Source organism: Zootoca vivipara, chromosome 1, assembly GCF_965207765.1.
Source record: "Zootoca vivipara chromosome 1, rZooViv2.hap1.1, whole genome shotgun sequence".
In the NCBI taxonomy this organism is placed as follows: domain Eukaryota; kingdom Metazoa; phylum Chordata; class Lepidosauria; order Squamata; family Lacertidae; genus Zootoca; species Zootoca vivipara.
Genome location: NC_142582.1, coordinates 114306330 through 114333008, shown reverse-complemented (window position 1 = coordinate 114333008; position 26679 = coordinate 114306330). Strand labels below are relative to the sequence as shown.

General features: G+C 44.8%; 1 protein-coding gene across 6 annotated transcripts in view; it reads right to left on the bottom strand.

Annotated features, from left to right (window-relative positions):
• UNC79 (unc-79 subunit of NALCN channel complex) overlaps positions 1-26679 on the bottom strand; it is a 155601-nt gene that overhangs the window by 13122 nt on the left and 115800 nt on the right. For 5 of the 6 annotated variants that reach the window (XM_035106977.3, XM_035106932.3, XM_088672873.1 and 2 more), the window contains 13 exons: positions 26212-26295; positions 23563-23665; positions 21913-22053; positions 19654-19692; positions 19067-19179; positions 18879-18964; positions 16158-16331; positions 15415-15483; positions 13082-13192; positions 10649-10753; positions 3940-4017; positions 2122-2211; positions 986-1161 (listed from right to left, as the gene is read on the bottom strand). In XM_035106977.3, coding sequence (XP_034962868.2) covers positions 986-1161; positions 2122-2211; positions 3940-4017; positions 10649-10753; positions 13082-13192; positions 15415-15483; positions 16158-16331; positions 18879-18964; positions 19067-19179; positions 19654-19692; positions 21913-22053; positions 23563-23665; positions 26212-26295 — 1369 coding nt within the window. The remainder of the gene's footprint in view (positions 1-985; positions 1162-2121; positions 2212-3939; positions 4018-10648; positions 10754-13081; positions 13193-15414; positions 15484-16157; positions 16332-18878; positions 18965-19066; positions 19180-19653; positions 19693-21912; positions 22054-23562; positions 23666-26211; positions 26296-26679) is intronic. The other variant, XM_035106951.3, reaches the window with a different exon arrangement.

Genomic DNA, 26679 nt, shown 5'->3' with positions numbered 1-26679 from the left:
CCTTGTTATCCCAAAGGCTTTATTCCCCATGCCTTGAGACAACATTATTTTGCTAACAAATGCATGAACATTATAATGGATGCAAAACACGGGCAAAGCAAAGTAAGGTACATATTAACAGGCCTTTTCAGGTGATCCCTTTGTTTCAAACAGTGAGTTGGGTGGGGAACCTCAGGCTGAGGGCCAAACACGGCCCTCAGGCCTCTGTACCTGGCCCTTGGAACTGTGGTGCAGATTCAGATGTCTTTTCTCAATGTACCATTTTTGTTGAAGGGAAGTAACACAAACTGCAATGTCTTGTATCTAGGAAAATTCAGTTTCTTTCCTGCTCCCCACCTAGTGTGTACATAATGATGATGCTGTTGGCATCCATCTGTCTCAAGAGACAATGGAGTGCAGCTCTAGGGGTGAACTGAAGTGACCTCTTTGGGGCGCAAGGCTAGGCAGTCCTGGATTGCCCAGATGACAAGCCTCGCTGATGTGGTCCAAAGGAAAGCAGAGCAATACATTTGGCACTGGCTTGTCTGTAGGAGTTGCTGGAAGAAGGCACCATCAAACCGTCTTAGGGACTCCACTCTGGTTTTGTGCAGGGTTTACTCCTGAGCCATTTCTTCACCCGAAAAGAACCCACAATGCAGATGAGGTTTAGGATCAGCGTTTTCCTTCTCCCAGATGGCCTACCTCCCCAGGTTGAGAAGCCTCATCTGCCCCTCCCTTCCCTCTACAGCATGTGCAGAAACCACCTTCTTGATGGTTGGACCCATTGCTGGTCTCAATCCAGGGAAGCCTGTCTTCACATGCAGGGGAAGTCCCTAACTCATTGAGGGGTTGTACCCATTGGCTACCCTCACCTCCTGGAGACCACATTTGCCATTACAACTGATGGACGGAACTCCTCACTTTCACCCCTCATCATGGCACACCCATCTGGTGATGTGTTTTAAAGCTCTTAATGTTGCACTGTTTGCAGCCGATACTTCCTTACCCCTGTTGCATTGCAGATGGAGGATGGTATAGCCAAGGGAGGTAACGAACTACAGCCTTGTTGTCCCTGTGATTGCCACGCGAGATCTCCATCGCAGCAATCTGGGCTAAACCGACCTTCAGATGCCCACCAAAAGTGTCCTCATGCAATGGCTGGGAACATGTCTTCATGTGACTCTGTGGTGGAAAGACATTCAGCATATTGAGGGTATTAAAAGTAAGACATGTGGGTGTTTAAAGGCATTTTGAAGGCCAAGGAAGCTCTTCCGTTTAAATGAAAACACTGTTCACTAGAGCAGCTTTCACCAACCCGGTGCTCTCCAGATGTTTTGAACTACAAATGATGGGAGTTAAAGGCTGCACTAAAGAGCGAATGTCCAGGTTATATGATACTTCAATCCGTTTATCAAATACCTTTATTATACCTGCAAAAAGTGAATACTCATTTGTTTGCACAAGAGTTTGGTTGAGCTTTGGTTATGATTGCAGTTTTTTTAAAAAAAAACCTGCTACTCTTATTGTTTATTGGAGTTGAATTTATTCATTTACTTATAGAGGACACTTTTCACCAAGGGCCCCAAAGCAACTTCCAAAAGTGCAACAAAAACACACCAAAAACCAATAAATTAAAACCAAATACAATTTGGAAATCAGATCATACAATATACACAGGGCAGAACAGGGCAACATGACACCCCAGAACAGGCTAAACTCCTCCTCCAAAAGTTTGCCCTGTTGGGACTTGATGATGCAAGTCCAACAATGAAGTTGCCATCCGTACCTCTAGTCTAGGGGGAGAGAGTTTCAAAGGGTGCAGTGACCAAAAAGGCCCTGCTTCCTGCCTCAGCACAGCAAGCAATTCTCAGCAGTTCCACTGGCCTAGCACAAGTTATTTGCATGAGTCCCGGCACCCCTGTAGATCCTGGGCACTATTTCCTACTTTTTGCTGCTCATACAGTAACCCTTTCTATAATCGTTATTGTAGGAAGCTACTTTTTCAACTTTCCCATAAAACATGGCAAGGGCTTTCAGAAAGCATCTAAAGGTTCTCCCAGGTATGTGGATGGCCAGAATGCAGAACTCCCCTAGCGAGCCAATAACATTATTTGAACTGATGTGTCTGAATGTTATACTCACCTTTAATTTAGTTAGCGTATGCATATCGGCAATAAAATCCAAAACTTCACCAATGTACTGTCTCATGCATTCCATGGCGGCTGTTCCACACTAAAAGATGGAAGAACAATGGCCAACTATCAGGGCTCCTCAAAGCACAATAATGGAAGTCCATTTTCCTCCCCTCACCCAGCCCAAAACCAACTGAATCCTGAACCCTATATATGTCTACTCAGAAGTAAGTCCCACTGGGTTCAGTTGGACTCAGAAGTAAATCCCACCTGGTTCAGTTGGACCCAGTAAGTGGGTACACCATTGCAGCCTTATAGCTGATTAATCTCAAGACAAATATTGTTCCTAATGGAGCAATTCACACAGATCAGTTACACTAATGTAGCCTCACTGACTGCAAAAGGACAAATAGTACTGTAAGTGGTTGTGATTTTTTTAGGCATACTATTCTAACACTGGCTGCTGCCAATTGCAGTAGGGTTGTAGTTGTATTTTTTTCTGTCCTGGAGTGGAGGGGCAGAGAATTCAGAATGTAACTGGTCAGTCCTGCAATGAAATATTCAACCTTAACTCCCTTTCCGACCCAAAGTAATCAGCTGATATGGATAACAGATTGCCCCTCTTTGACGAGCGATGATTTGGGCCCACAAATTCAGAGAGTCTCAGTTGAGGTTCACTTGCTGGAATTTGGAGGGCGAGAGAAGAGACAATCTGCTCAAATTCTGCATTTTAGCAGCTGACCCAAGTGCTTCTCATTTCTCTATGCTAATATAAAATCTACGTAGGGCTGAACTACACCACCTTCTGTCTCCTCCACAGTTACGCCTGTCAGTTGGCTTGACAGGACAACAAACAGCAAAAATAAGGTCACAGGGAGCCCTGTCAACGTCTCCTCCATCTTCCAGTGGGCTTGGAAGAAGGATTCCACATGTTGCTTCTTTCAAACTGAATGACAGAACGATAAAGGGTATTGTGCGCCAGCCCCTTGAATACCAATGACTGAATCTGAAGGACTTTCTCTTTCTTTTTATTCATTTTCTCCCCGTTGCACTAAATATGTTGAGTACAAACAGAATAATCTGCCCTTCCACGTTTCCACCCCTGCCCTCAAGCTACCAGAGTCTCCATTGTATCATCCTAACTCAAAAAACATTATAGTTCAACTGGAGAATGGTGTTGTGACTGTTAGTATCGTTTAAGCTTGGAAGGTTTGGAGTTTCTTCTCCTGAAAGACAGAAAGCATGCACTATATTGAAACTGAGTCACTAAGTTTCAATGCAGATGGAATGCCATATGATTCTGCAGTGATTAGCACAAACCTTTGACTCCATTCTGTCCAGGGGTCACTTACCTATGTATTTACCTAAAAAGAGTCCTATGATATAAATAGTAATATATTTATGGTGGCACAAGCTTCCTTGCTACATCAGATGAAGGCCAATGTTACATAAACAACGATGTTATTTTCTGCACAGTTTTTGCCCTTTTCCTTCCACTGAAATTAATTAAGTAATTATGCTTGATTCAGCCAAAGCAAAGTGGATAATGTAGTTTTTAGTGGAAGCCGAACTGTGGCAGAAAAGAAACAGCTGATTGTTTTCCAACATAGCGCAGGATGGAAATTGCTGCCTTCTTATATCCCAAGCCCCAGTTGGCATGGCGAGTGGTCAAGGATATGGAGATTATACACACATACACACACACACACACACTTCTTCTGTCTCAAGTCCCTTCCAACTGGAAAATTTGGGCTACATACGTACAAAGCTAAGAAATGGTAAAGAAACTTGGAGCTTATGAAGAGGCGACTTATGTTTTGTTACTTACTCCAGGGAGGGAAGCGATCATTTGCTTGTGTAAGATCAATGATTCAGCTAGTTTTGTTCCAGCATCTGCACAAACAAACTAATAAGAAATAACATATTAACCAATTTTGTGGGCTGCTGGTGGTAAGGATGCAATAATATCTAATTTATGAGTTTATTAAGCAAAGTTTCTTCTTGCTGATATTTGCGGTAATTTTGCTGGTCATAAAAGGGAGAGCTTATATTGGAAACAAGAATCGTTATCAAGAAGTCAATCCAATTCTTTTTCATTATATATATATATATATAGCACTGTATAAAAATTAAGATGTGTATTCTCATTTCTACAGCAGCAAGTTTAAAGCGAAAGAGGATTTCCAATCAAAGCTCATTATACAGCCTGCAGTCCTGGTACCATTATGTCAATTATAGTTCCAATTGACTTAATGAAGGCTTTCATTCCAGAGCAAAACATTTCCCCTCCTTGTGAATTTTCTCTTCTTTTTCTTACTGAGTGTGAGCAACTATGCTATACATCAGATGGTTTTAAGAAATAACATGTGATTTTTTAAAAAAATACGGACCATGAATATTCCTTCCAACCTGGGGAAGACCTCTGTGGGTGAATGGGCACCCATGGGTGCCATGTCGGTAACCTTCTGCTCAACAGAAAGAGAAATTTACGATAGGAAAGAGAATCTTTCTTACCCCAAACCTAGAGAATGCAATGGATGGGAGCACCTTGCATTCAAGGTTCAACATGAGGTGTTCATATGCCTAATGGATTGTCAAAGCAGTATCCTCTGAGAGCAGCAGACACCGATTAATGTGACAAGCAAGAGGGCAACGGGCTCACTTGCGATATCCACTGCCTTTCCCTCCTGACAGCCAAAAGAGGAGCTCAGCTCTGCAAGAGCTAGTCATGCTGACTAGATGGTAAGGGGAAGAAGACCACGACTTTGTCTTTATGGTTATGTGGCACAAGCGACCATAACAGAAAATGGAACAGACTTGGATGCATCCCCGCCGCTGGAAAGTTTGACGCAATAAATGCGGGGAGAGTTTGCTATGAATGATGTCATGATATTTCAGAGTGATGTATGATGCTGGGGAGTATCACTGTTTTGTGAGTCTGTTTTGCAACCAAACAGCACTTTGTTCCACCTGGTAGGAACCAAGATCTATTACAGGGGTAGACTAGATACCGCATTTCCCAACCTTGGGCTGACAGCTGTTTTTGGACTACAACTCCCATCATCCCTAGCTAGCAAGACAAGTGGTCAGGAATGATGGGAATTGTAGTCCGAAAACAGCTGGAGGCCCAAGGTTGGGAAACACTGGACTAGAGCAGCCTTCCCCAACATGGCGCCTTACCGATGTTTTGGACCACGACTCCCATCAGGGCCATGGCAGTTAGGGCTGATGGGAGTTGTAGTCCAAATCATCTGGAGGACACCAGGCTGGGGGAAGACTGGAATAAAAACAGGGCAATAAGTGGAGAAACTGGGGACAAAAAGTTACAGTCCTTAAGTATATCCAGCATCTTTACTATATGTATGTGCACATATGGTAAATCAGAGGTGCACAAATGCTCCCCCCCTTTTTTTGCAAACAGCTAGTCTGGTACATGCAAGTAATTAAGCTGAATGTGTTTTGAGATCCTTTACAGTAAATGTGGCACAGGTGGCAACAGCCATGCATTTGCAAAGAGCAATCGCCTCCTGTTCATCTTTACTGTTTCCGAGGCTCTCATTTTGGACAACGTTATCTGCATCCCTCCAGGAAGTGGGGTGTGTTTCAACCTGACATCACAAATGGAAGACTGGGCAAACTAGACAAAGGCCCCACCACTTATTTTCAAAGGATCTCACTATCACCCATATCAGCTCCTTGCAAGACATCACGGGCAACATATTTAATGCCAGTATTGTAAAAGAAAAGCCACAAAACAACAGAACAGAAACAGGATAAATGTCTGCTGTGCCTCTCCCTAGAAATCTGCTGTCTGTGATAAAGTGTCAGCAAAGGCTTCAGGGGTAGCTGGTTGGGCAGAGATCCAGGAAGACAAGTAGTCTAGGTTTGGGGATGGGGAGAATGACCTCAGCAACAGGCTGAGGCCTATGCAAGGGCCTAGATTTAGAAAATGAGAAAGCTGCCTTAAATTGAATCAGACCACTGGTCCATTTAGCTCAGCTTTGTCCACACTGATTGGGAGCTGCTCTCTGGGGTTTTAGGTAGGGTCCTCACCCAGCCCTACCTGGAGATGAGAGGGATTGAGTCTGGGCGCTTCTGCATGGCCCACCACTGAGCTATGGCCGCATGACATTCTGCCCTATGCTTGCTCCTTGTTGCTGTCAAGATGCATGAGATCTGGGCCAGCTTAGCCTAGCGGTTACTTCGGAACAATCTTTGCAGATTCACCAAATTGCTTAACGGCAGTTCGATACCCCGTGGGCGCTGTCTGGCTTTCAAAAAAAAGAGGAGGCCAGCAAGTGAGACTGCACCTTTCCTGCCCCACAACTGCTCTCCTCGCAGGGAAGGGGTGCTCATGGGAACACCTCATGCAGATTATACACCTACCCAAACTATTCAATCCTCCAGCGTAAAGAAAGCCACACTCTTTCCTCTTGTTTTGTGTCACTACCAATTCTGACAGCGATGAGTAACGTGGGAATAATTGGGATATCAAATGTAAATGTCAGGAATATATCTTTTGTTATTCAGCCCACCTTGCTTCTTATTTAACGTTCTTAGCCCCCGTACTGCTATCTTTGTCAAATCAAGCAGCAGCCAGAGTCCCTACATGTCTCACGCAGCTAGTGTCTTCACTTCTAAATACAGGAGTATTAAGGGGTATTTCAATGCCCCACCTTCATTCTACCACCTTGCCATTGTGGTAGGTCACTTCCTGTTCTTTATATACCAGGGGTGTGGGACTGGATCCATCTGGCAACCCAGTAAGGTCAGAGGGTGGAGGAAGACCCACAAATTCATGAGCAGAAGATGTCCTCCTTTTAGGGACATCTTTAGCAGGGTGGTTGAGGAAGCCTTCCTCAGACCTCTTCTTCTTAGGGGGCGTGGAAGACCCATGATTACATAAGTAATCCTTCCACAATCTTGCACTCTCCAGACTGTTTGGACCGCAACTCCTGCCAACCCCTGTGGCCAGGGAGGAAGGTATTTATAGGTCAAAACATATGGAGGGCACCAGGTTGGGAGAGGTTGGTGCTAGGGCTTGAGCCAAAAATGCACACCCAAGTTCCATAGCGCCATTCAGCTCCCACCAAAGTGGGGGTGGGGCATAGCTGCCAAGTTTTCCCTTTTCTCACGAGGAAGCCTATTCAGCATAAGGGAATTTCCCTTAAAAAAAGGGATAACTTGGCAGCTATGGGGTGGGGTTCAGAGGCTTTTGCAGGGGATGCTGCTGAATTCTAGCAATTTTTTTGTGGGATGCGAGGGGCAGGAGAGACTTACCCTTGGCACAAGGCAGCCAAGGGGAAACGAACCCCCCCCCCCGCCTGCCTCACAGAAAAAAGCTTTAAGAATGTAAGGAGAGGTCTGCTAGATTAGGCCAATGGCCCCTCTAGTCCAGCATCCTGTCCTCACAAGAGCCAACCAGATGCCCGTGGGAAACCCACAAGCACAGGAGCACTCTCCCCTCCTGTGGTTGCCAGCAACTGGTATTCAAGAAGCATGGCGGCCTCAGAGTGCTTCCCAACGCTTCAAACAAGGACGGAGCTGCCATGAGTAGCTCGTCCTAACCTTCAGTCCTAAAAAAATGCCCTAAAAACTGGCAATCGCAGTATGCCATGACAAACAGAGTGCCATTCCCAGACCCTTTGTGCATATGTGTGCATGTGTTTCTTGTAGGGTGGGGGGAATTGTCGGGGTGGGGGGCAAGTACTCTGTCATTCTGTGTAACGTTGCCTGCTTGGCACAGAGTCCAAGAGGCAGAAAGGACTGCCCTCTCCTCTTTTTAAATACATACCGGTAAATAAAGGTTCCAGGTTCATCTGCATTTAATTAATGGGGAAGGGCCTGATCCAACATACTTGCAAACATCATCCTTTTTTTCTGAACCCACTACCTGGTGTATCACCCCCCCCCCTAACAACCACACAGAGAGAGAGAGAGAGAAAGAGAGAGAGAGAGCTTCTCCTCTTAACACTGATATTATAATAGTTGTTTTTAGGGAAATTCTAAACCCTCTGTAATTTAGAACGTCAATGTTACTTTCCAACTCTCCTGGCAACTGCTAATTTTCTCTGACTAATGTGCCCGTTGCTTACAAGAAGCTGCGGCTCGTAGAAACATATGCCCGAGCGCAGCGCCAGGCACTTCGGAGGGGGGAAAGAAAAGAGGCTGTCAATCATGTGGAACTGTGTGTGACCCGGGGAGCAAGTCTGCAGAGCTGTGCATTGCGCCGTGGGCCACTCAGGTCACTTCCATTTCAGCTTCTTGTCATTTCGATGTGATTAAGTGCCAGCAACTGCCAGCCCAGTCATTCTGCAGTGGAGGATGGCTACTGTCAGGCTGCTGTATTTAAAAAAAAAACAAGTTGTGTGTCTCTCTAGTGAGCAACATCTGCTGTGGGCTTTCCTTCCATTCTGGTAGTGCAGGAGTCCTTCAGGCCCAATACGGAGGAAGGGTGATTTAATTTGGAGGGAGCTCTCTAAGTGGCCTAGCTCACACTTAACACTAAACCATGGTTTGGTTAACAGGAGTTAACCATGTGTTGCCCCATGACAATCATCAAGCAAACCATAGCTTGTTTTTGTAAAGTTTTGGGTTTTTTCCAGCTGCTCTTGCTTCACCACTTTGAGTTCTGTATTCTTTTCAATGTCTGCTTAAAACATTTTTGTTTAGGCAAACATTTCCAGATATGCAGACATTACACGTTTTAATCCTTTTTAGCTACTGGCTGTCCAGTGCTTGGAAACCCCACGCAAGGTATTTTGACAAGTGAGTGTCAATCACCTGTCAGTCACATGACATAATGACCCATGGAACCAAAAACACTCCCTCCCCTATTCCAACCCTTTATAAGCTAATGAATATTCCACGGGGTTATGTGGAATACAGGTTAAAATCACTGTACTCTTTCAAATGTTTCTTAGTTATGTGCAAAAGCTGATGCAGACATTTCCCAAAGACCCTCTCTAATCTACCCTAACCTGTAAAAAGGAGGAGGCCTTTCAAATGTCATTATAAGTCATCGGGTAGATCTACTCATAGGGAAAAAACGCTATAAATAAGTAATAAATTAAATCGTTATAACGGAAGAAATAAAAAAACCCTATGTAAAATTGCATAGAAAAGTTTTGTGCTCTACAGCGCCATCTGGAGTTGCATGTTTACAACAAATTTGAAATGCTGTGTTTTGCTTAATGCAGCTGAGTCCATGGTTTATCCTGATACTACCAGGACCAGCCTATCCCTGGTCTTGTGCCCTGCCTCTCTTTTTCCGATGTGGCCACAAGAAGTGTTAATTTTTAAATATTTTATGAAGCCAACAGTGTTTAATCTCGCAGTTGACACAACAACCACTTTAAAGTGTCATGTGTGAAAATGCCCTTATGAATGCTAACTGAAACCTCAATGTTCAGAGAGAGTATATCTTGGAAGTAGGTGTAGTGGGGGAAGAGCTTCCCTTCCATACTTTCCTTCTAAATGTAGCCATCTTCAAATATCTTAAGGGCTGCCACGTGGAAGAGGGAGCATGCTTGTTTTCTCCTGCTCTGGAGGGTAGGACTCGAACCAATGGCTTCAAGTTACAAGAAATGAGATTCCAACCAAACATTCAGAAAAAGCTTCTGACAGTAAGAGCTGTTCAGCAGCGGAAGAGACTCCCAGGAGAGGTGCTGAGCTCTCCATCCTTGGAGGTTTTTAAACAAAGGTTGGATGGCCATCTGTCATGGATGCTTCAGCTGAGATTCCTGCATTGAAGGGGGTTGGACTAGATGACCCTTGGGGTCTCTTCCAATTCTATGGTTCTATGTCCAAGATACCTGGCTGGTCACTTGTAGAAACAGGATACTGGAATAGGCTAGGCTTGGTCTGATCCAGCAAGAACAATTCTTGTGCTCTTGTAATTCACTGATGGTAAATTCTAGACTCTGGCTTGGTTTGCTTGAAAAAGGAGCACACTGGAGATTCTAATGTCACATGTCTATTTATTTATACATATTTCACTAGCTGGTTGGGGGAAGGGTAGTGTTTTAAAAGCTGTTATCATTTCAGCCAATCTGGTCTCCTTCTGAAAGGACACTGGTTTGCAAATAGCTTTGTTTCATTAATTGCCACCTCCCTCCCATTACACAAATGGAAATATTGTATGTTTATGAATTGCAGGTGTGCTGCTATGGGGCATGGGGGTTACAGCGGTGTTTTTAATTTCAGGGGGGGGCTGTCCTTGAAAACAGCTGTAATTCAATTTGCAAATTGTTTGTTCCTATCTCTAACATAATGGATTGGATGCAGATTTGTAGTGAATGAAATTTCACTTGTGCTGGAGGAAAATGGGGGGCAAGGCAATTTCTTCTCCTATACTGTATTTCTAAAGCAGAAACTGAAGTCTTAATGGTGCAGCAAAACTTGTTGAAGTATTTTCCTTGGCCTAAGGAAAGGAGGTTGGATGCCATTTGGTGCTCATTTCAGACAACATAATATCTTAAGCAAGGAAGAAAACATTCACTAGTAAACCATTTTTTTAAAAAGTGTTTGTTCCGTACCTGGACCAAAAGCAGAAGGTTCGTATCTGGCAAGGGAGACTTTAACTTCAGAGCTTGCAGCAACTCTAAGATGACACTGCGGGATAAGTAGAACTTATCCCTTTCCTAAAAGAAAAGTGAACAGATCGGGGTTAGATTAATGCTTCCAACATTCTTCAACACCAAATCCTTGACTGCTATTTATTTAGATGATTTATATGCCTCCCTTTGTGCAAGTACAGAGCGGTTTAGAAGAAAGCCAAATACACTAAAAGAATAACATACAATCCATAAAGTAACACCATCCTCAAAATCACACAGCAACCCATATTTAACCACGAAATCACTTTTATATACAAACCACATACAGAGGCTTAGATCCTGAATTGCCCTTCCATGAATGAAGATTCTGTTCCAGGAGAGGCTCATGCTCACAGAATCAAAGAATAGGAGAGTTGGAAGGGACCCCGAGAGTCCTCTAGTCCATTCCTCTGCAATACAGGAATTCTGACAGTTCAACTAAAGCATCCACGACAGCTTAAGCCAACCAACCTCTGCTTGAACCTCTGGATCTCTTCAGATCTGTACATATCCTTTACATATAATGCTGCTACTCCTCTCTTCCTGTTTGGTCTATGCCCTTTGAAAAGGCTGTTTTGTTTTGTTTTGTTTTGTTTTGTCGTTTAGTCGTGTCTGACTCTTCGTGACCCCATGGACCAGCGCACACCAGGCACTCCTGTCTTCCACTGCCTCCCGCAGTTTGGTCAGACTTATGTTGGTGGCTTCGAGAAAAGGCTACACCTTTCAATTTCTAAATTTCAGCCATAAGTCTCATCCCACTAGGTTTCAGTAAAGCCTATTGGCTCATATTTGCCATTCTGTATCAAGAGCTCAAATTCATCTTTCTTGTTTCTCGTTCTCTGTGCATTAGTATAGACACAACTGAAACCATGTGCCATTCCCTCCAGCTGCTTCCATCTTATAGTTTTCTGCCCTTTAGAAGGTTTCTGTAGCACTGCCTCAGTTCCCTGTGCATCAATGAAGCTATTATCCCCAGTACCAGGTGTTCTCTTGCCGTCTGTAATATCGCTTCCAGAAAGAAAATCCCTCCATCTCATCCGTACTCTGCAGTCCCCACTGAAACAGATTTTCAGAAGGAACAGAGGAATGTAGGGGCAACTTCTAAAACTTCCCTAGCACCACCCCTTTCAGTCAGCAGCCTCATCCTGCAAAGGGAGTTCCAGGCTGCATCCACACCATATATTTAAAGAAGATGACATTCCTCAAAGAATCCCAGGAACTGTAGCTTACCCTTGCAGAGCTACAGTTCCCAGCACCGTTAACAAACTACAGCTCCCAGGATTCTTTGGGGGAAGTAATGTGATTTAAATGTAGCATGCATACACAAGCCCTTTCATGGGAATTTAAGGACCATGGGAATTTAGGCTCCCCTGTGAGATGAATTTGAGCAAGAAAATAGAGTTGAAAGAAGAAGAAAACCAGTGAGGTGTGTGCTTGCTCATAGAGCACACACATCGGAGTTCCCATAGGGGCTCAGTGCCCTACAATGGCCTGCGTGTGTTTATGCATCTGTCTAAGCTCCACAGTTCCTATCCCCTGTGATGCAAAGGATTTCACTTGCAGGAGGGAAGGGCATGTTGCATCTGAGAGGATTATTGTCAATGACATCTGCTGTTCCATTGAGCATTTTGTCCTGGCGCATAGGCAAATGGAAAGATGGGGGGAGGCCAACTCTCTAACCCCCTCTCCCAAGCTAATTTGCTCCCCTGTGAGATGAACTCCAGATGTCCCTACAGTTTATTGATCTGGATTTTTGTCAGATGGGGAGGAAACCTCTCTTATTTTTGAGAGTCAGGATGGTCTAATGCATGTTCAGTAGAATTACTGATAATGCAAATATCACAGCAGTGAGGTAGAAAGTAGTGGACATAATGAAAAATATACCTCTCAAACCATGGCAGACATGGAAGATGCCAACACTTCCATTCCCCACATTCATGTGGATGGAAGATAGATAGGGATGTGTAAGCTTGTGTAGAAAGTAGGCTGTATCAATTGCTCTGCCTACTTTTGGCTCTAGCATGTTACAGTACTTCTAAAGGGCTGCCCAGAAGAGAATGAGGGCCTTGGGCTAAAAAAGTTCCCCGCACCAATGTATTAGTGTGCAAGTACCCCTGGTAGATTCCTGCTTTCTAGTAATGAGCTATCCCCAGATCCATCAAGGAAAAGGTAAAGTACAACTTCTCAAGCAGGTTTTGGCCAGAGTTTCAGCTCCTTTCTGTAACGTTCAACTATACCTCTAATTTTAAATAGCAGATGGGACAGAGGTTGCTTCAACATCAATTTCGCTTGAGAACAAAAATAAGGGGTAGGTTGGTTCCCCATTTGCCCCTGTCTCTAGCGTAATTAAAAGGAAACAAGCCAGTTAATTACCTTTGTGAAAGCTCTGTGACACAAACCGCACAGCTCTACCAAATATGCTAGGGTGAAGACGGCGTTCTGAATGACGAAACTCAGCAATTTTGAAAATGGCTCCAGCAGACTCTGCAATGAAAGGAAGATGGAGGGCATGTCAGGAAATATATTCTTCTTTCAGCAAAATGAAGGGTGTGTGGGTTGTGAAATCGTTCATTATAACAAAGCCTACCTTTTTTTTTTTAACTTGAAGGATATGAAGTTGCAGCTGCCCAAACTGATTTGTTCCAAATGACTGTAGTCACACTTTGGGATTCCCAGCCAGCACCTTGAGAGAACTCCTGGAAAGAGTTCTGCTTGCAAGATTCGCACTGGCTGCCAATCTGCGACCGGGCCAAGTCCAAAGTGTTGGAGCTAACATATAAGTCCCTACGCAGCTCAAGACCAGGTTACTTGAGAGACCCTTATACACCCAGCAGATTGCAGGAGAGTTTCTGGGGGAGAGTTTCTCCTGCAACTTCCAAACATCTCAGAAGCCCACTCCACAATAATACTGAGTAGGGCTTTCTGTGGAATAGCTTTCCTGTCAAGATATGAATTTCTATGGAGTAGATATCCTGTCAACGTATGACAGGCACTATATGTATTTCCAGAAACAATTGAAGACATGTTTGTTCATACAGGCTTTTCCCTGCTGGATAAATGGCCTTTTGAAGGGACATGGGTCTAAACCATTGAGCCTCTTGCGTTTGCCGATCAGAAGGTCAGCAGTTCGAATCTGCACGATGGGGTGAGCTCCCGTTGCTCAGTCCCAGCTCCTGCCAACCTAGCAGTTCGAAAGCATGTCAGTGCAAGTAGATAAATAGGTACCGCTGCAGCAGGAAGGTAAACAGAATTTCTGTGCACTCTAGTTTCCATCATGGTGTTCCGCTGCGCCAGAAGCGGTTTAGTCATGCTGACCACATGACCCAGAAAGCTGTCTGTGGACAAATGCCAGCTCCCTCAGCCTGAAAGCGAGATGAGAGCCACAACCCCATAGTCACCTTTGACTGGACTTAACCATCCAGGGGTCCTTTACCTTTACGTTAAACGGCCCTTTACTATGAGTGTCCATTTGCCAGGGTTTTGGCCTTGTTTTACATCATAGAACTGGAAGGACTATGAGGGTCATCTAGTCCAAACCCCTGCAATGAAGGAATCTTTTGCCCAACGTGGGGCTTGAACCCACAACCCTATAGTATTAGTTGTTTTTGTCCTTTTCACTGCTTTTAATTATATTATATGTAAATCCCATTGAAACAGTGGTTTACTAGGCAATTAATAAATCAACAACAACAAAGTGTTCCAGGAAAGATCAGAATCCTCTTCCCCTGAGGCATTCTCAAGTTGAGCAAGGAAACTGTTTAGCTCCCATAGGCTCCCTGTGAACCATATTCTGTGAACCGCGCTGAGATTTTATGATGAAGTGCGGTCTATAAATCTAATAAATAATAAATAAATAACCATGTGGATGAGCACAAATGCACATGGATAAAAGCATCTCATTCTCTTTGAGATCAAAGCTCTTGAAACAGTCATAGAAATCAGGCTATTTGTTCATCTAACCAAGTATTTTCTACTCTGGCTGGCAGTGGCTTCCCAGAGTCTCCTGCAGAGAGCTTTTCTTATTACCTGCTACCTGGCTCTTTAAACCGGAAAATCCCAGGGAATGGCTGTGAGACCTTCTGCATGCTCTGCTCTACTTAGAGGTGCCTGGTTGACCTCACGTCTAGAAAACCAGTCCACACAAACGTGATGATCTTTTGCTGTCCAACACACTGGGCAACAGCTTTCACGTGCAGCTAAAAGTCACAAGCCGACTGCTGCAGGCAAAAAGTTGGCCATCGCATTGCCTAAAATGCAACATTTTTCAATGACGTTGGCTCACACAGTCAGCCATGTGCCATTAAGGCATGTGCTTGCCTCCCTTAATTAAACCAGACATGAAAGTCCCAAGAAATGTAGCCTCTGCTATTCAATATTTTTTATTAACAAAATCCTGTACTTGCTCTCATCTCGGTTTGGTTTGGCCAAAACTGCAAAGCTCTAGGTAAATCTACTGGTGCTGATTTTAAAAAAGAAAAGAAAGAAATCCAACTCCTTAAGAAGACATAAACTCCCACCCACATAGTGAATGTAATCCCTCCCACACATTAATGCAACCTAGATTCGGAGAACTCCTATCCTGCTTGACACGGCGGCACAATTGCACTTGGCTATAATACTCTTCCCGCTAAGAGATAAGGAAGAAACCTGAAATGATGAGGAAGAGGGGAGGTTTTATATAAATATATAAAATCTCGAGCACTTACTCTGGCAGCACTGCTGGTGGGTATCTTCAGCAAGCAGATCATTATTCTTAGACTAGAATCTAAAGAACACTGGGGAGAAAATGGGGGAGGACACAGAAGAAAGAGTTAGTGCCTTCCCTTAAAATGTAATGTAGCCCTGCCAGGTATAAAGAATGCTAAAGAAAAGGCACTTGCACAGAAGTGCAGAAGCACACAGTGTGAGACTGTCTGAGAGGCAGTTGTCTGAGTTAAGAGTGGGCTTTTGGGTCAGAGCTACCACTTTGTAGTGCTTCCACTTCTGCATGGACAGCCAGCTCTAGCAGGGGGTGCATGGCAGTGCCTTCTACTTACTAGATCGAGGTTTCCCAAACTTGGGTTTCCAGTTGTTTTGGGACTCCAGTTCCCATCATCCCTGACCACTGTTCCTGCTAGCTAGGGATGATGGGAGTGGTAGTCAAAAAACAGCTGGAAACCCAAGTTTGGGAAACACTGTACTAGATGATGGGTAAGTTGAGCAGAACGTCTAGCTAACACAGATTTGCCAGCGTGCAAATCCTCCTTGACCAAACCCTGTATGAATTAAGAGAGAGAGAGAGAGAAATCTCCACTCAGATTGGATAGGTGATTGCCAGGTCAGACCACTGGCATCTAGCTTCACATTATCTACAATGACTGGCAATAGCTCTCTGAGGTTTTAGATGGGTGATTTTTTCAGCAGCACCTGGGGATGCCAAGGACTGAACCTGGGATTGCAAGCACCGTACCTTAAGTGGCAAAACGCAGGGCAGTTTTGTAAAGAACGTCTGGAACTGGTTGCTGATCGTGGTCCAGAGGTTGCTGGGGGAATCCATCGGCAAAGCTTCCATAAACGTAGCAATGTTCTCCAAGCAGCGTAGCATCCCGCCCCCTGCTGGCAAATTCTTCTTGGTGTTTAAGCCCTAAGAAAATAAGTACATGGGCAATTCAAACCCTGCTCGCAAAAAAAAAAAAAATTAAGACGGCGAGGAGCATTTTTGGAAAGTGCAAACAATAGGGACTGATTTCCTATTCCCTCCAACAAACAAATTACAAACTACTTTGTTTTTGTTTTCATTCCACCAATGGTATCTCAACCTTTCCTAACCTACAGCACTTCAACCTGCATCCGTTCCAACCAGTACACCTGTGCTGGCTATAGCTGGTGGGGGTTGGTATTCAAAACATCTGGAGGGCATCGGGTTGGGAAAGGCTGGTGTATGTTATACATCACAGGAATGAGATTTATCTGTTGATGGACAGCCGTCCTGCCTTGGCCCTGGACACACTGACCAAGTGCTTGGAAGCTGTGGCTGGATGGCTACGTGGGAGCCGGTTGAAGTTAAATCCTTCAAAGACAGAGGTCATCTGGTTGGGTCAGGACGACATGGGGTTGGGGGGCCAACTCCCATCTTTTGCGGGGGCTCAACTAGTGCCAGCGCCTTCTGTCAAAAGTTTGGGTGTAACCTTTGACGCCTCCCTTTCCATGGAGGCGCAGGTTGCAGCCACAGCTAAGGTGGCATTTTCTCATCTCCGCCGAATCAAGCAGTTGGTCCCTTACCTTTCTCGCCCTGATCTGGCCACAGTGATCCATGCAACGGTCACCTCCAGGCTTGATTACTGTAACTTGCTTTACACGGGGCTGCCCTTGAAGCTGACCCAGAAACTCCAGCGGGTGCAGAATGCTGCGGCAAGGCTCCTTGTGGGGTCCCTGCCACCACGGGACCACATTCATCCAGTGCTTTACCAGCTGCACTGGCTCCCGGTGGAGTACAGGATCAGATTTAAGGTTTTGACCTTTAAAGCCCTATGCAGCTTAGGACCCTCGTACCTATGGGACCGCCTCTCCTGGTATGCCCTGCGGAGGACCTTAAGGTCCACAAATAACAATATTTTGGAGATCCTGAGCCATAAGGTGGCTAGATTGGCCTCTACTAGGGCCAGGGCCTTTTAAGTATTGGCCCCGACTTTGTGGAAGGCTCTCTCACAGGAGACCAGGGCCCTGCGGGATTTGACATCTTTCCACAGGGCCTGCAAGATGGAGCTGTTCCGCCTGGCCTTTGGGTTTTGATTTGGGCCATTTTAAAACGAGGCTGCATTTTTAAACAATTTTTAAATCTAAATTGTATTTTAATCTGCATTTTAATCAATTGTTTTTCTTTCTTTTACATTTTATTGTAATTTTATTGATGTCAGCCGCCCTGAGCCTGGCTCTCACTGGGGAGGGCGGGGTATAAATAAAAATTTATTATCATCATCATCATCATCATCATCACAGGAATGAGGAGAAGCAAATATGTAGGTGGTGCCTAACCTACCTCACAGGGTTGTTGTAAAGATGAAAGAGTGAATCATGTAAACCACCTTGAGCTCCTTGGAGAGAAAGGTGGGGTATAAATGTAATGATAAGGAAAGAAATGAAATTGATCTGGAGATACGTGTGTGTGTGTGTGTGTGTGTGTGTGTGTGTGTGATAAGCATGAGTTAAATAACAGTTATAATGAAAGGTCTTTCTAATCCAGCATCCTAGTTTCAACAGCAACCAGCAAGATCCCTCTGGAAATGCCACAACCAGGGAATAAAGACGTCCCTCCCCTGGTTTTTGACCCCCAGCGACAGGTATTTAGTGCCACACTGCAGTTGGACACAGATATTATTTGATGAATAATTGATGCTTTTGAATTATGGTGCTGGAGGAGACTCTTGAAAGTCCCATGGACTGCAAGAAGATCAAACCTATCCATTCTGAAGGAAATCAGCCCTGAGTGCTCACTGGAAGGACAGATCCTGAAGCTGAGGCTCCAATACTTTGGCCACCTCATGAGAAGAGAAGACTCCCTGGAAAAGACCCTGATGTTGGGAAAGATTGAGGGCACTAGGAGAAGGGGACGACAGAGGACGAGATGGTTAGACAGTGTTCTCGAAGCTACGAACATGAGTTTGACCAAACTGCGGGTGGCAGTGCAAGACAGGAGTGCCTGGCGTGCTATGGTCCATGGGGTCACGAAGAGTCGGACACGACTAAATGACTAAACAACAACAACAACATGTAATCATGTCTGCCTGTTTGATCAAGGAAAATCATGTCTGCCTGTTTGTTCAAGGAAAATCCATTTGTGCCAAGACTTTGGGTTTCTTTGGGTTTCTTTCCTCCCATTTCCAGCCTCTGTGTACCCCCATCCCACAAATCTGCTGCTGAGGTTCCCAAACCAAAGTTGGACTAGATGGCAATTGGCCTGATCCAGCAGGACTCTTCTTTAGTTCTTAGTGCTGTGAGGGAAGACACACATTGAAAAATAAACGTGGTGTTTGCCTGACACAAAATGGAAGTGTTTGAGCAGTTTCAGTTCTGCCCCAGTAAAAGCTAAACTCGAGAGTAGAAAAGTTTAGGGTGTGAGATGAGAAGATGTAAAATACATCCAGTGGAAAGAAAACAGTGATTGTGAAAGTTACAGAGATGGTAGACTAACCTCCAGGAGCTGGCTTAAAGCAGCTATGGAACTCAGTTCACTGAAATCCATGAGAGATGTAGCCAAGGTCCGTAGAAAACTTCCATCTGTAAATGACAACATTTGAGGTTGTTGTTGTTTTCCAAAGAAGTTTCAGCATGGTGGTTGGGGAGAGGAAGGGAAACAAATCTCAGACATTTGCACATTACCTTTGATGTTGCTCTGGAACAGCTGGGGAAGTATGCCATTGGGAGCAAGTTGGTGGAAAATACAGCGGAGAAATTGCTTGGCCACGCCTGCAGCATTCCCTGGGATCATCATGCTGAGGAAGGGAATAAAGAGGGAGGGAGATGCCATGATTCTTCAAGCATATCTCACAATGGTTAAACCAAACATCACCCGCTTTGATCTGTTCAGTAGGAATTTCATTTCAAATACATTGTTGTGGCGAGAAAAGAGTAAGTGTTAATGGGGGGGGGGGGCTGAATGAACATTTATTCACTGCATGTGTTTCAAATGTCTTCACTCAAATTAGTGCTCCCCCCTCCCCCGCTTGCATATCTTCCTGTTACATGTAAGGCTGTTGTCACACAGCAGTTCATGTGGCTGCCAATGGATGGTGCTGCAAACTACAGCATGATGACAAGCAAGGAAGAGGAAACCAAATATGTTAGCTGTGGGTTTTTTGTTCTGTTTTTTTTTTCTTAATTCAAAATTACCTCCACCAAACAGGGGATATTTATACACTTGTTTGTGGTCTGTATTGGGGGGGGGGCTTATTTTGATTGTACTGTACCTTTCTGCTTGATTAGAAAAATTGGTGCTTGAAGCCAACCTGGCGGAGAAGGAGGCAAACAAAAACAATTTATTCATATTAAAGTAAAATAGTTGAAATGGCTGGTACAATCAAATCAAATCAAATCCCAGTTAAAATGACTTCACAATCATGAAGACTATCTTTGGTCAATACCTCGCTGGCAAATCTGACATACTTTTGCTAAACCATTATAGTAGAATCATAGAACTGTAGAGTTGGAAGGGACCGCAAGGATAATCTAGTCCAACCCCCTGCAATGCAGGGGGTGCTCGAACCCATGACCCTGAGATTAAAAGTGTCGTGCTCTCCCAACTGAGCTATGCAGAACAGCTTGGCCCCACTGTTGCAAAACTGTCAGAACTTCTATTCACCTTCCCTTCTCGTGACAAAGAGGAAGTGATGAAAGCATGTGCACTTAGCATGCAAATGGGCCCAGGTCCAATATCTCTTCCAACTTCACAGGCAAGTGAAAGTATAAATTATGGAGAAAGTGAACGGTGAGGATATGACATGGGGGCAGGACATTTTCAGCTGGGAGCCCACTGCCCTCTGCAAGAAGCAGTTTTCCCCAGATAGCTCTCACTGTGAGGCTGAGCATCAAAACTACATCAGTTCCCAGGCAGAATCCCCCAGCAGCAATCTCTAAGCAATTTTCAGGTTCCTCCATGCCATTTATCACGAGAGTGAGAAGTGTGGCCCCCCAGGGACAGGGAACCTGTGGGGCTCCAAAGGTTGCTGGACTACGTCAACCCTGACTATTGGCCATGCTGCCTGGGGATTTTGGAGTCCAACATCTAGAAGACATGAACCTCTCCATCTTGGATATCAGCAACAATCTTTAACTACCTTTCAAATTCCTCCATGCCACTTCTTATATGGCATGGTGTCCAGATGTTGTCGGACTCCATCTCCCACCAGCCCCAGTCAGTGTGGATGACAGTCAGGGGTTATGGGAGTTGTAGTCCAGCAACACGAGTTCCCCATCCCTGATATAAGCATTCCTATACATTCAGGACTACCAAGTGACAGCAATGATAAGTCAACTACCTCATGGTTGCAAACCATTTCTCCACAGAAGGGAGGGAAGCAAGAGGCATAGCTCAGTGACAGAGCATCTGCTTTGCATGCAGAAGTTCCCAGATTCAATCCCTGACATCTCTGGATAGGGCTGAGGGAGAGTCCTGCCTGAAACCCTGGAGAGCTTCTATTTAAAAAGCTAATGCTATTCTAGGCTGCATCAACAGATGTATCATGTCTAGATCAAGGGAAGTAAAATAGTACCGCTCTATTCTGCCTTGGTCAGACCACTCCTGGAATACTGTGTCTAATTCTGGGCACCACAATTTAAGAAGGATGTGGACAAGCTGGAAAGTATGCAGAGGAGGGTGACCAAGATGATCAAGGATCTAGAAACCAAGCCTTATGAGGAATGGTTGAAGGAGCTGGGGATGTTTAGCCGGGAGAAGGGGAAATGGAGAGGAGAGATGATAAAAGGTAAAGGTAAAGGGACCCCTGACCATTAGGTCCAGTCGTGACCGACTCTGGGGTTGAGGCGCTCATCTCGCGTTATTGGCCGAGGGAGCCAGCGTACAGCTTCCAGGTCATGTGGCCAGCATGACAAAGCCGCTTCTGGCGAACCAGAGAAGCACATGGAAACGCCGTTTACCTTCCCGCTGTAGTGGTACCTATTTATCTACTTGCACTTTGACGTGCTTTCGAACTGCTAGGTTGGCAGGAGCTGGGACTGAGCAATGGGAGCTCACCCCGTCGCAGGGATTCGAACCGCCAACCTTCTGATCGGCAAGCCCTAGGCTCTGTGGTTTAACCCACAGCACCACCTTTAAATATCTCAAGGGCTGTCACACAGAAGATGGAGCAAGCTTGTTTTCTCCTGCTCTGGAGCGTAGGACTCCAAACCAATGGCTCCAAGTTACAAGAAAGAAGATTCTGACTAAACATCAGGAATAACTTTTTAAGAGCTGTTCGACAGTGGAATGGTCTCCCTCGGGAGGTTGTGGACTCTGCTTCCTTGGAGGTTTTTAAGCAGAGGCTGGATGGCCATCTGTCATGGATTTCTTTTGCTGAGATTCCTACATTGCAGGGGGTTGGACTAGATGACCCTCGGGATCCCTTCCACCTCTACCTTTCTATGATTCTGTGTCATTGACGGTGATACTAAGCAAGGTGGACCATTAGTCTGAGTCAGTATAAAGCAGCAAGGCAAGGCAAGTTTCTTACCTTCCTACAGACTGCATGATATCCAGCAACAAAGGAGCAGCCAGATCTGGGCTGAGGTGAATAAACGTGGAGAGAACCACAATGGCCAGACCTAATGTTTCTTCATCATACTCTTCCAAGATGGCTCCACAATCATGGCACCTGTAAGAAAATTATGAAGAAGAGGTCTGGGCATTAAAAGAGGACATTACATTCCTACAGTGATTAAAGCCATGACTGACGGATCAGTGGGTTGGCTTGCAGGAAAGGAAGGAAGACATTTATTCAGCATTAAGTGCTTTGGGCACTGACTGGCAGGCTGCTCCTGCAGGCTGTGTGTGTGTGTGTGTGTGTGTGTGTGTGTGTGAGAGAGAGAGAGAGAGAGAGAGAGAGAGAGAGAGAGAGAGAGAGAGAGAGAGAGAGAGAGAGATATCTTAAGGGACATGTCAGATGCAGGAGAGATGAGGCAGAATATCGCAGGGCACAGAAAGAGACAAACAGCATTGGGAAACCAGTACATCTCGGCCCAATGGGCATGCTTGGGTAATTTGATCAACCACTCACTAATGTCTCCAACAGATTGTGATATTTGAACTTAATGGGATTGTACAGGCAATTTTCCTCTTCCCTCTCAGCGGCAGCAGGAGAAAATGCCAGCAAGGTCATGAAAGTCAATCTCATTTAGCCCAGTTTACTACCTGCTGCCAAAGCTTTCTGAAAGCAGCCAGACCAACCGGCTGAAACAAAATTAACCTCACGAGATATTTGGTCATTTACAAAAATAAAATGAAAATCTTAATTCTACTTCCTTTTATTCCCATTGCAATGCTAGTCAGGTTTTTGCAGCCACTGGTACTTGATAATGCATTCAGAGGAGTAATGCGGAATGGTCAGAGCGCAAGGTGAGATACCATTCCCAACACATTTTTGCCTGAGTAATTTGCCTCTGGGCACCTGCAGGGGTGGCCACATGTCCTGTTTTACACAAGACAGTCCTCTATTTGAAGGTGTACTTTGTTACGAGGGTTGTTCAATCCCAATCCAGTTTAAAGATAAAGAAGGAGGATACTTTCTTTACTTGAAAAGTTTAAGGAAGTCTTCTAAAGATACTTCCAGTTGTGTTTGAGTTACAAAGTGCTCTGCTGCTGCTGCTGCTGCTGCTGTTTATAAATCTATTCTAAATTATAAATCTAATCTACGTCTATTGTTGGTCTTAAATGACAAACCACTCAATGCACAAGTGGCTACCTGTTAACCTCTGGGCTAAGTTCAAAGCTGCTTTCAGTGTATAAAGCCCGATACAGGGTGGGACCAGGATACCTGAAAGATCATCTCTCCCCTTATATAACCAGTCAGACCACTGCACTCCGCAGCTGAAGGCCTCCTGCAGATATCAGGAGGTCTGTTTCGCCCAATGTAGGAATCAGGCCCTTAGTGTCACAAAACTACTCTCTGGAATTGCTTCCCCTTGAGTATTAGACAGGTGTCGTCTCTGTTGCCTCTTCACTGCTTACTGAAGACTTTCTTGTTTTAACAAGCCTTTTTAATTGAGAAGTTTCCCAGTCTGAACCTGCACTGGAATAGCTTTGCAGATGTTTTGACTGTTTCATCATTTGTGTGTTTGCCATCATTTGTGTGTGCAATTAGAATGAAGAAATGAAAGGTGCTTACTTGTCAGTCATCATGGTCGGCTGGTCATCAATAAAATCTTCGGGTGCTGGTACAAACATACTGACTATACTGGGTGCTGACAGCAAGCTAGATTTTGTGGCACCTAGAGAGAGAAGGGGGAGAGAAAGAGGGGAAGGAAGGAAGGAAGGAAGGAAGGAAGGAAGGAAGGAAGGAAGGAAGGAAGGAAGGAAGGAAGGAAGGAAGGAAGGGTCCTTGAATATTAATGGGATTAAAAAGCAAAAGTAACTGTTTTGTACGTGAAAGTAGATTTCTCTTTTGACCAATACTTTCTGCTGATGTAAATTTCATCAAAAGTGATGGGATGTTTCTAAAGTAATCAAAAATCTGAAGGATTGTCCCCAATGAAGAGCCGTGCTAGAAGCACAAATAGCAGTGTGTTTGGAGAACTCCTTCAATCATATTTGGTCTCTTGCTCTTCTATGATATTCTCTATCAAAGTCAAAGACACCAAAAGAAGAAACCAAGAGGATGTCCCAGTTTTGCATTCACAATCCTGTTCCGGTCCCTTCTTTAGCACTGCAGAACAGAGCTGGCCAGCCAGAGATTCTTTCAATCAATGGGTTGTTGTTTTTATGTGATGTTAGATGAAATACGTCTCACCTTTAAGAAAGGTTGGGGACTGAAAGTGTCCATTCATCAAGACCTGGCAAACAGTTTCAGTTAGACAGAGGAGGTGAAATGGAATCTTAGCATTGCATGGCTAGCATCTGTCAGAGGCAAAACAGGCCGATATGAGAGTAAACTCATCATCTATAAATGTTGGGTGATTTGGGGCTTAGAAAGAGTACGATTGAAAGAGGGTCACTACAGCGCCTTTTTCACAAAGACACATGGGGAAGCCATGTAAACCTGGGAAGGGGGGAGTCAGAGGTTAAGGAGAGTGGGTCACAGAGCTAAGACTATCTGGAAAGCACAGACAGGTAGTGAACTACTGGGCAATTAATAATGTTTTGGGGGGGTTAACATGTCCAAAGAAGCCTGGCAATCCATGGTAGTTATACAGATGTGATTTCTGCAGCTGCCATTACATAACCTCTTTCCTATGGTAAATAAGTTACTGCAACATCAAATGGAATCAGACTTAGATCCTGGTACAAATATTTCTTCTCTGCAAGTACTTCCTCCATCAAGTCCAAGAATGGATATCTTCAATGGTCCTTTTGAGCTTTAACTTGATGGACTCTTGGTTTTCAGAGCCCTTCAACAATGATAACACAGAATGAAAGCTGTACTGATTACATGTGCCTGGTCTAACTCCTTCTTTGTGACTTAACTCTAGGGATCGGATGGCTTCCCTAGCACAAAATTCTGAGGCAGGTGGAGGCTGGTGTGTGCAGGTAGAAGCCAGCAGATAACACGAAGCTGCAGGTCTGTATATCAGCAGGGGGCGAGGGGAGGTCACCTACTTTAACCAGAACATCATAATAAGAATGCATAATTTCCCTATCCCCTATTGTATTGTGCTGTAAGGATAGCTCAGAATTCATTACAGGGGTTAGATTAGCAAGACGCCTGAGAGACAAAGCAATTTCAGAGTCAGCTTGCTGTTCTTTTGCAAAGAAACAGTTGCCAAACTTTGCTAGAGATTATAAATGAGAGAAAAAAACCCGATTGCTATGAAAGAAGAACATTGTGAGAGCTCCAAGTTGCCCACTTCAAATCTGGGCTGAGGAGATATCTAGTCTTGTAATCCAAAGCTCTGTGCGAAATGAATCATAGAATCATAGAATCATAGAGTTGGAAGAGACCACAAGGGCCATCCAGTCCAACCCCCTGCCAAGCAGGAAACACCATCAAAGCATTCCTGACAGATGGCTGTCAAGCCTCTGCTTAAAGACCTCCAAAGAAGGAGACTCCACCACACTCCTTGGCAGCAAATTCCACTGCCGAACAGCTCTTACTGTCAGGAAGTTCTTCCTAATGTTTAGGTGGAATTTTCTTTCTTGTAGTTTGAATCCGTTGCTCCGTGTCCGCTTCTCTGGAGCAGCAGAAAACAACCTTTCTCCCTCCTCTATATGACATCCTTTTATATATTTGAACATGGTTATCATATCACCCCTTAACCTTCTCTTCTCCAGGCTAAACATACCCAGCTCCCTAAGCCGTTCCTCATAAGGCATCGTTTCCAGGCCTTTGACCATTTTGGTTGCCCTCTTCTGGACACGTTCCAGCTTATCAGTATCCTTCTTGAACTGTGGTGCCCAGAACTGGACACAATACTCCAGGTGAGGTCTGACCAGAGCAGAATACAGTGGTACTATTACTTCCCTTGATCTAGATGCTATACTCCTATTGATGCAGCCCAGAATTGCATTGGCTTTTTTAGCTGCTGCATCCCACTGTTGACTCATGTCAAGTTTGTGGTCTACCAAGACTCCTAGATCCTTTTCACATGTACTGCTCTCAAGCCAGGTGTCTCCCATCCTGTATTTGTGCCTTTCATTTTTTTTGCCCCAGTGTAGTACTTTACATTTCTCCTTGTTAAAATTCATCTTGTTTGCTTTGGCCCAATGGTCAGTGACGTCAGCTCGGGGTCTGCCAGAACCACCATCACATTCAGCTCTAACTAAGCTCCTTGGTTGTGAAGCTGCGGAGGTGAAACCAAGGCTGAATGGACACTGAACTAACCTCTTATTCTTAGTGGTGGTCCCTCCAGGTCAGGGTTTAGGCAAACTGAGACATTGCACGGCCTCTTCCCATGCTGTATCTGTTCTGTGGACAAACAGAGAACTTCAGTCCCCTCTAGTCTCTGCTGAGAGTCTGCCACCAGCACCACAAAGACACCACACACGAGCACAACAGCTAGCGACAAACAGCTAATGCAAGGCAACTAGAAAAAAGACAACTCTGTAAGAAAGAGAAGGCAGCAGACCAGGTCAGACCATTTGTCCATTTAGCCCAGTGTTGTGAACTCTGACTGGCAGTCTTCCCCAGCCCTGCCTTGAGAATGAACCTGAGATTGCATTCGCTGTATCTCAGACAGAAGTCTTCCACATCCTTTAAGTGGAGATACCAGGAATTGAGCCTGGAACCTTATGCATGTGAAGTATATCTCTCCCACTGAGCGGTATCACCTCCCTAGATGCTGAGACCACT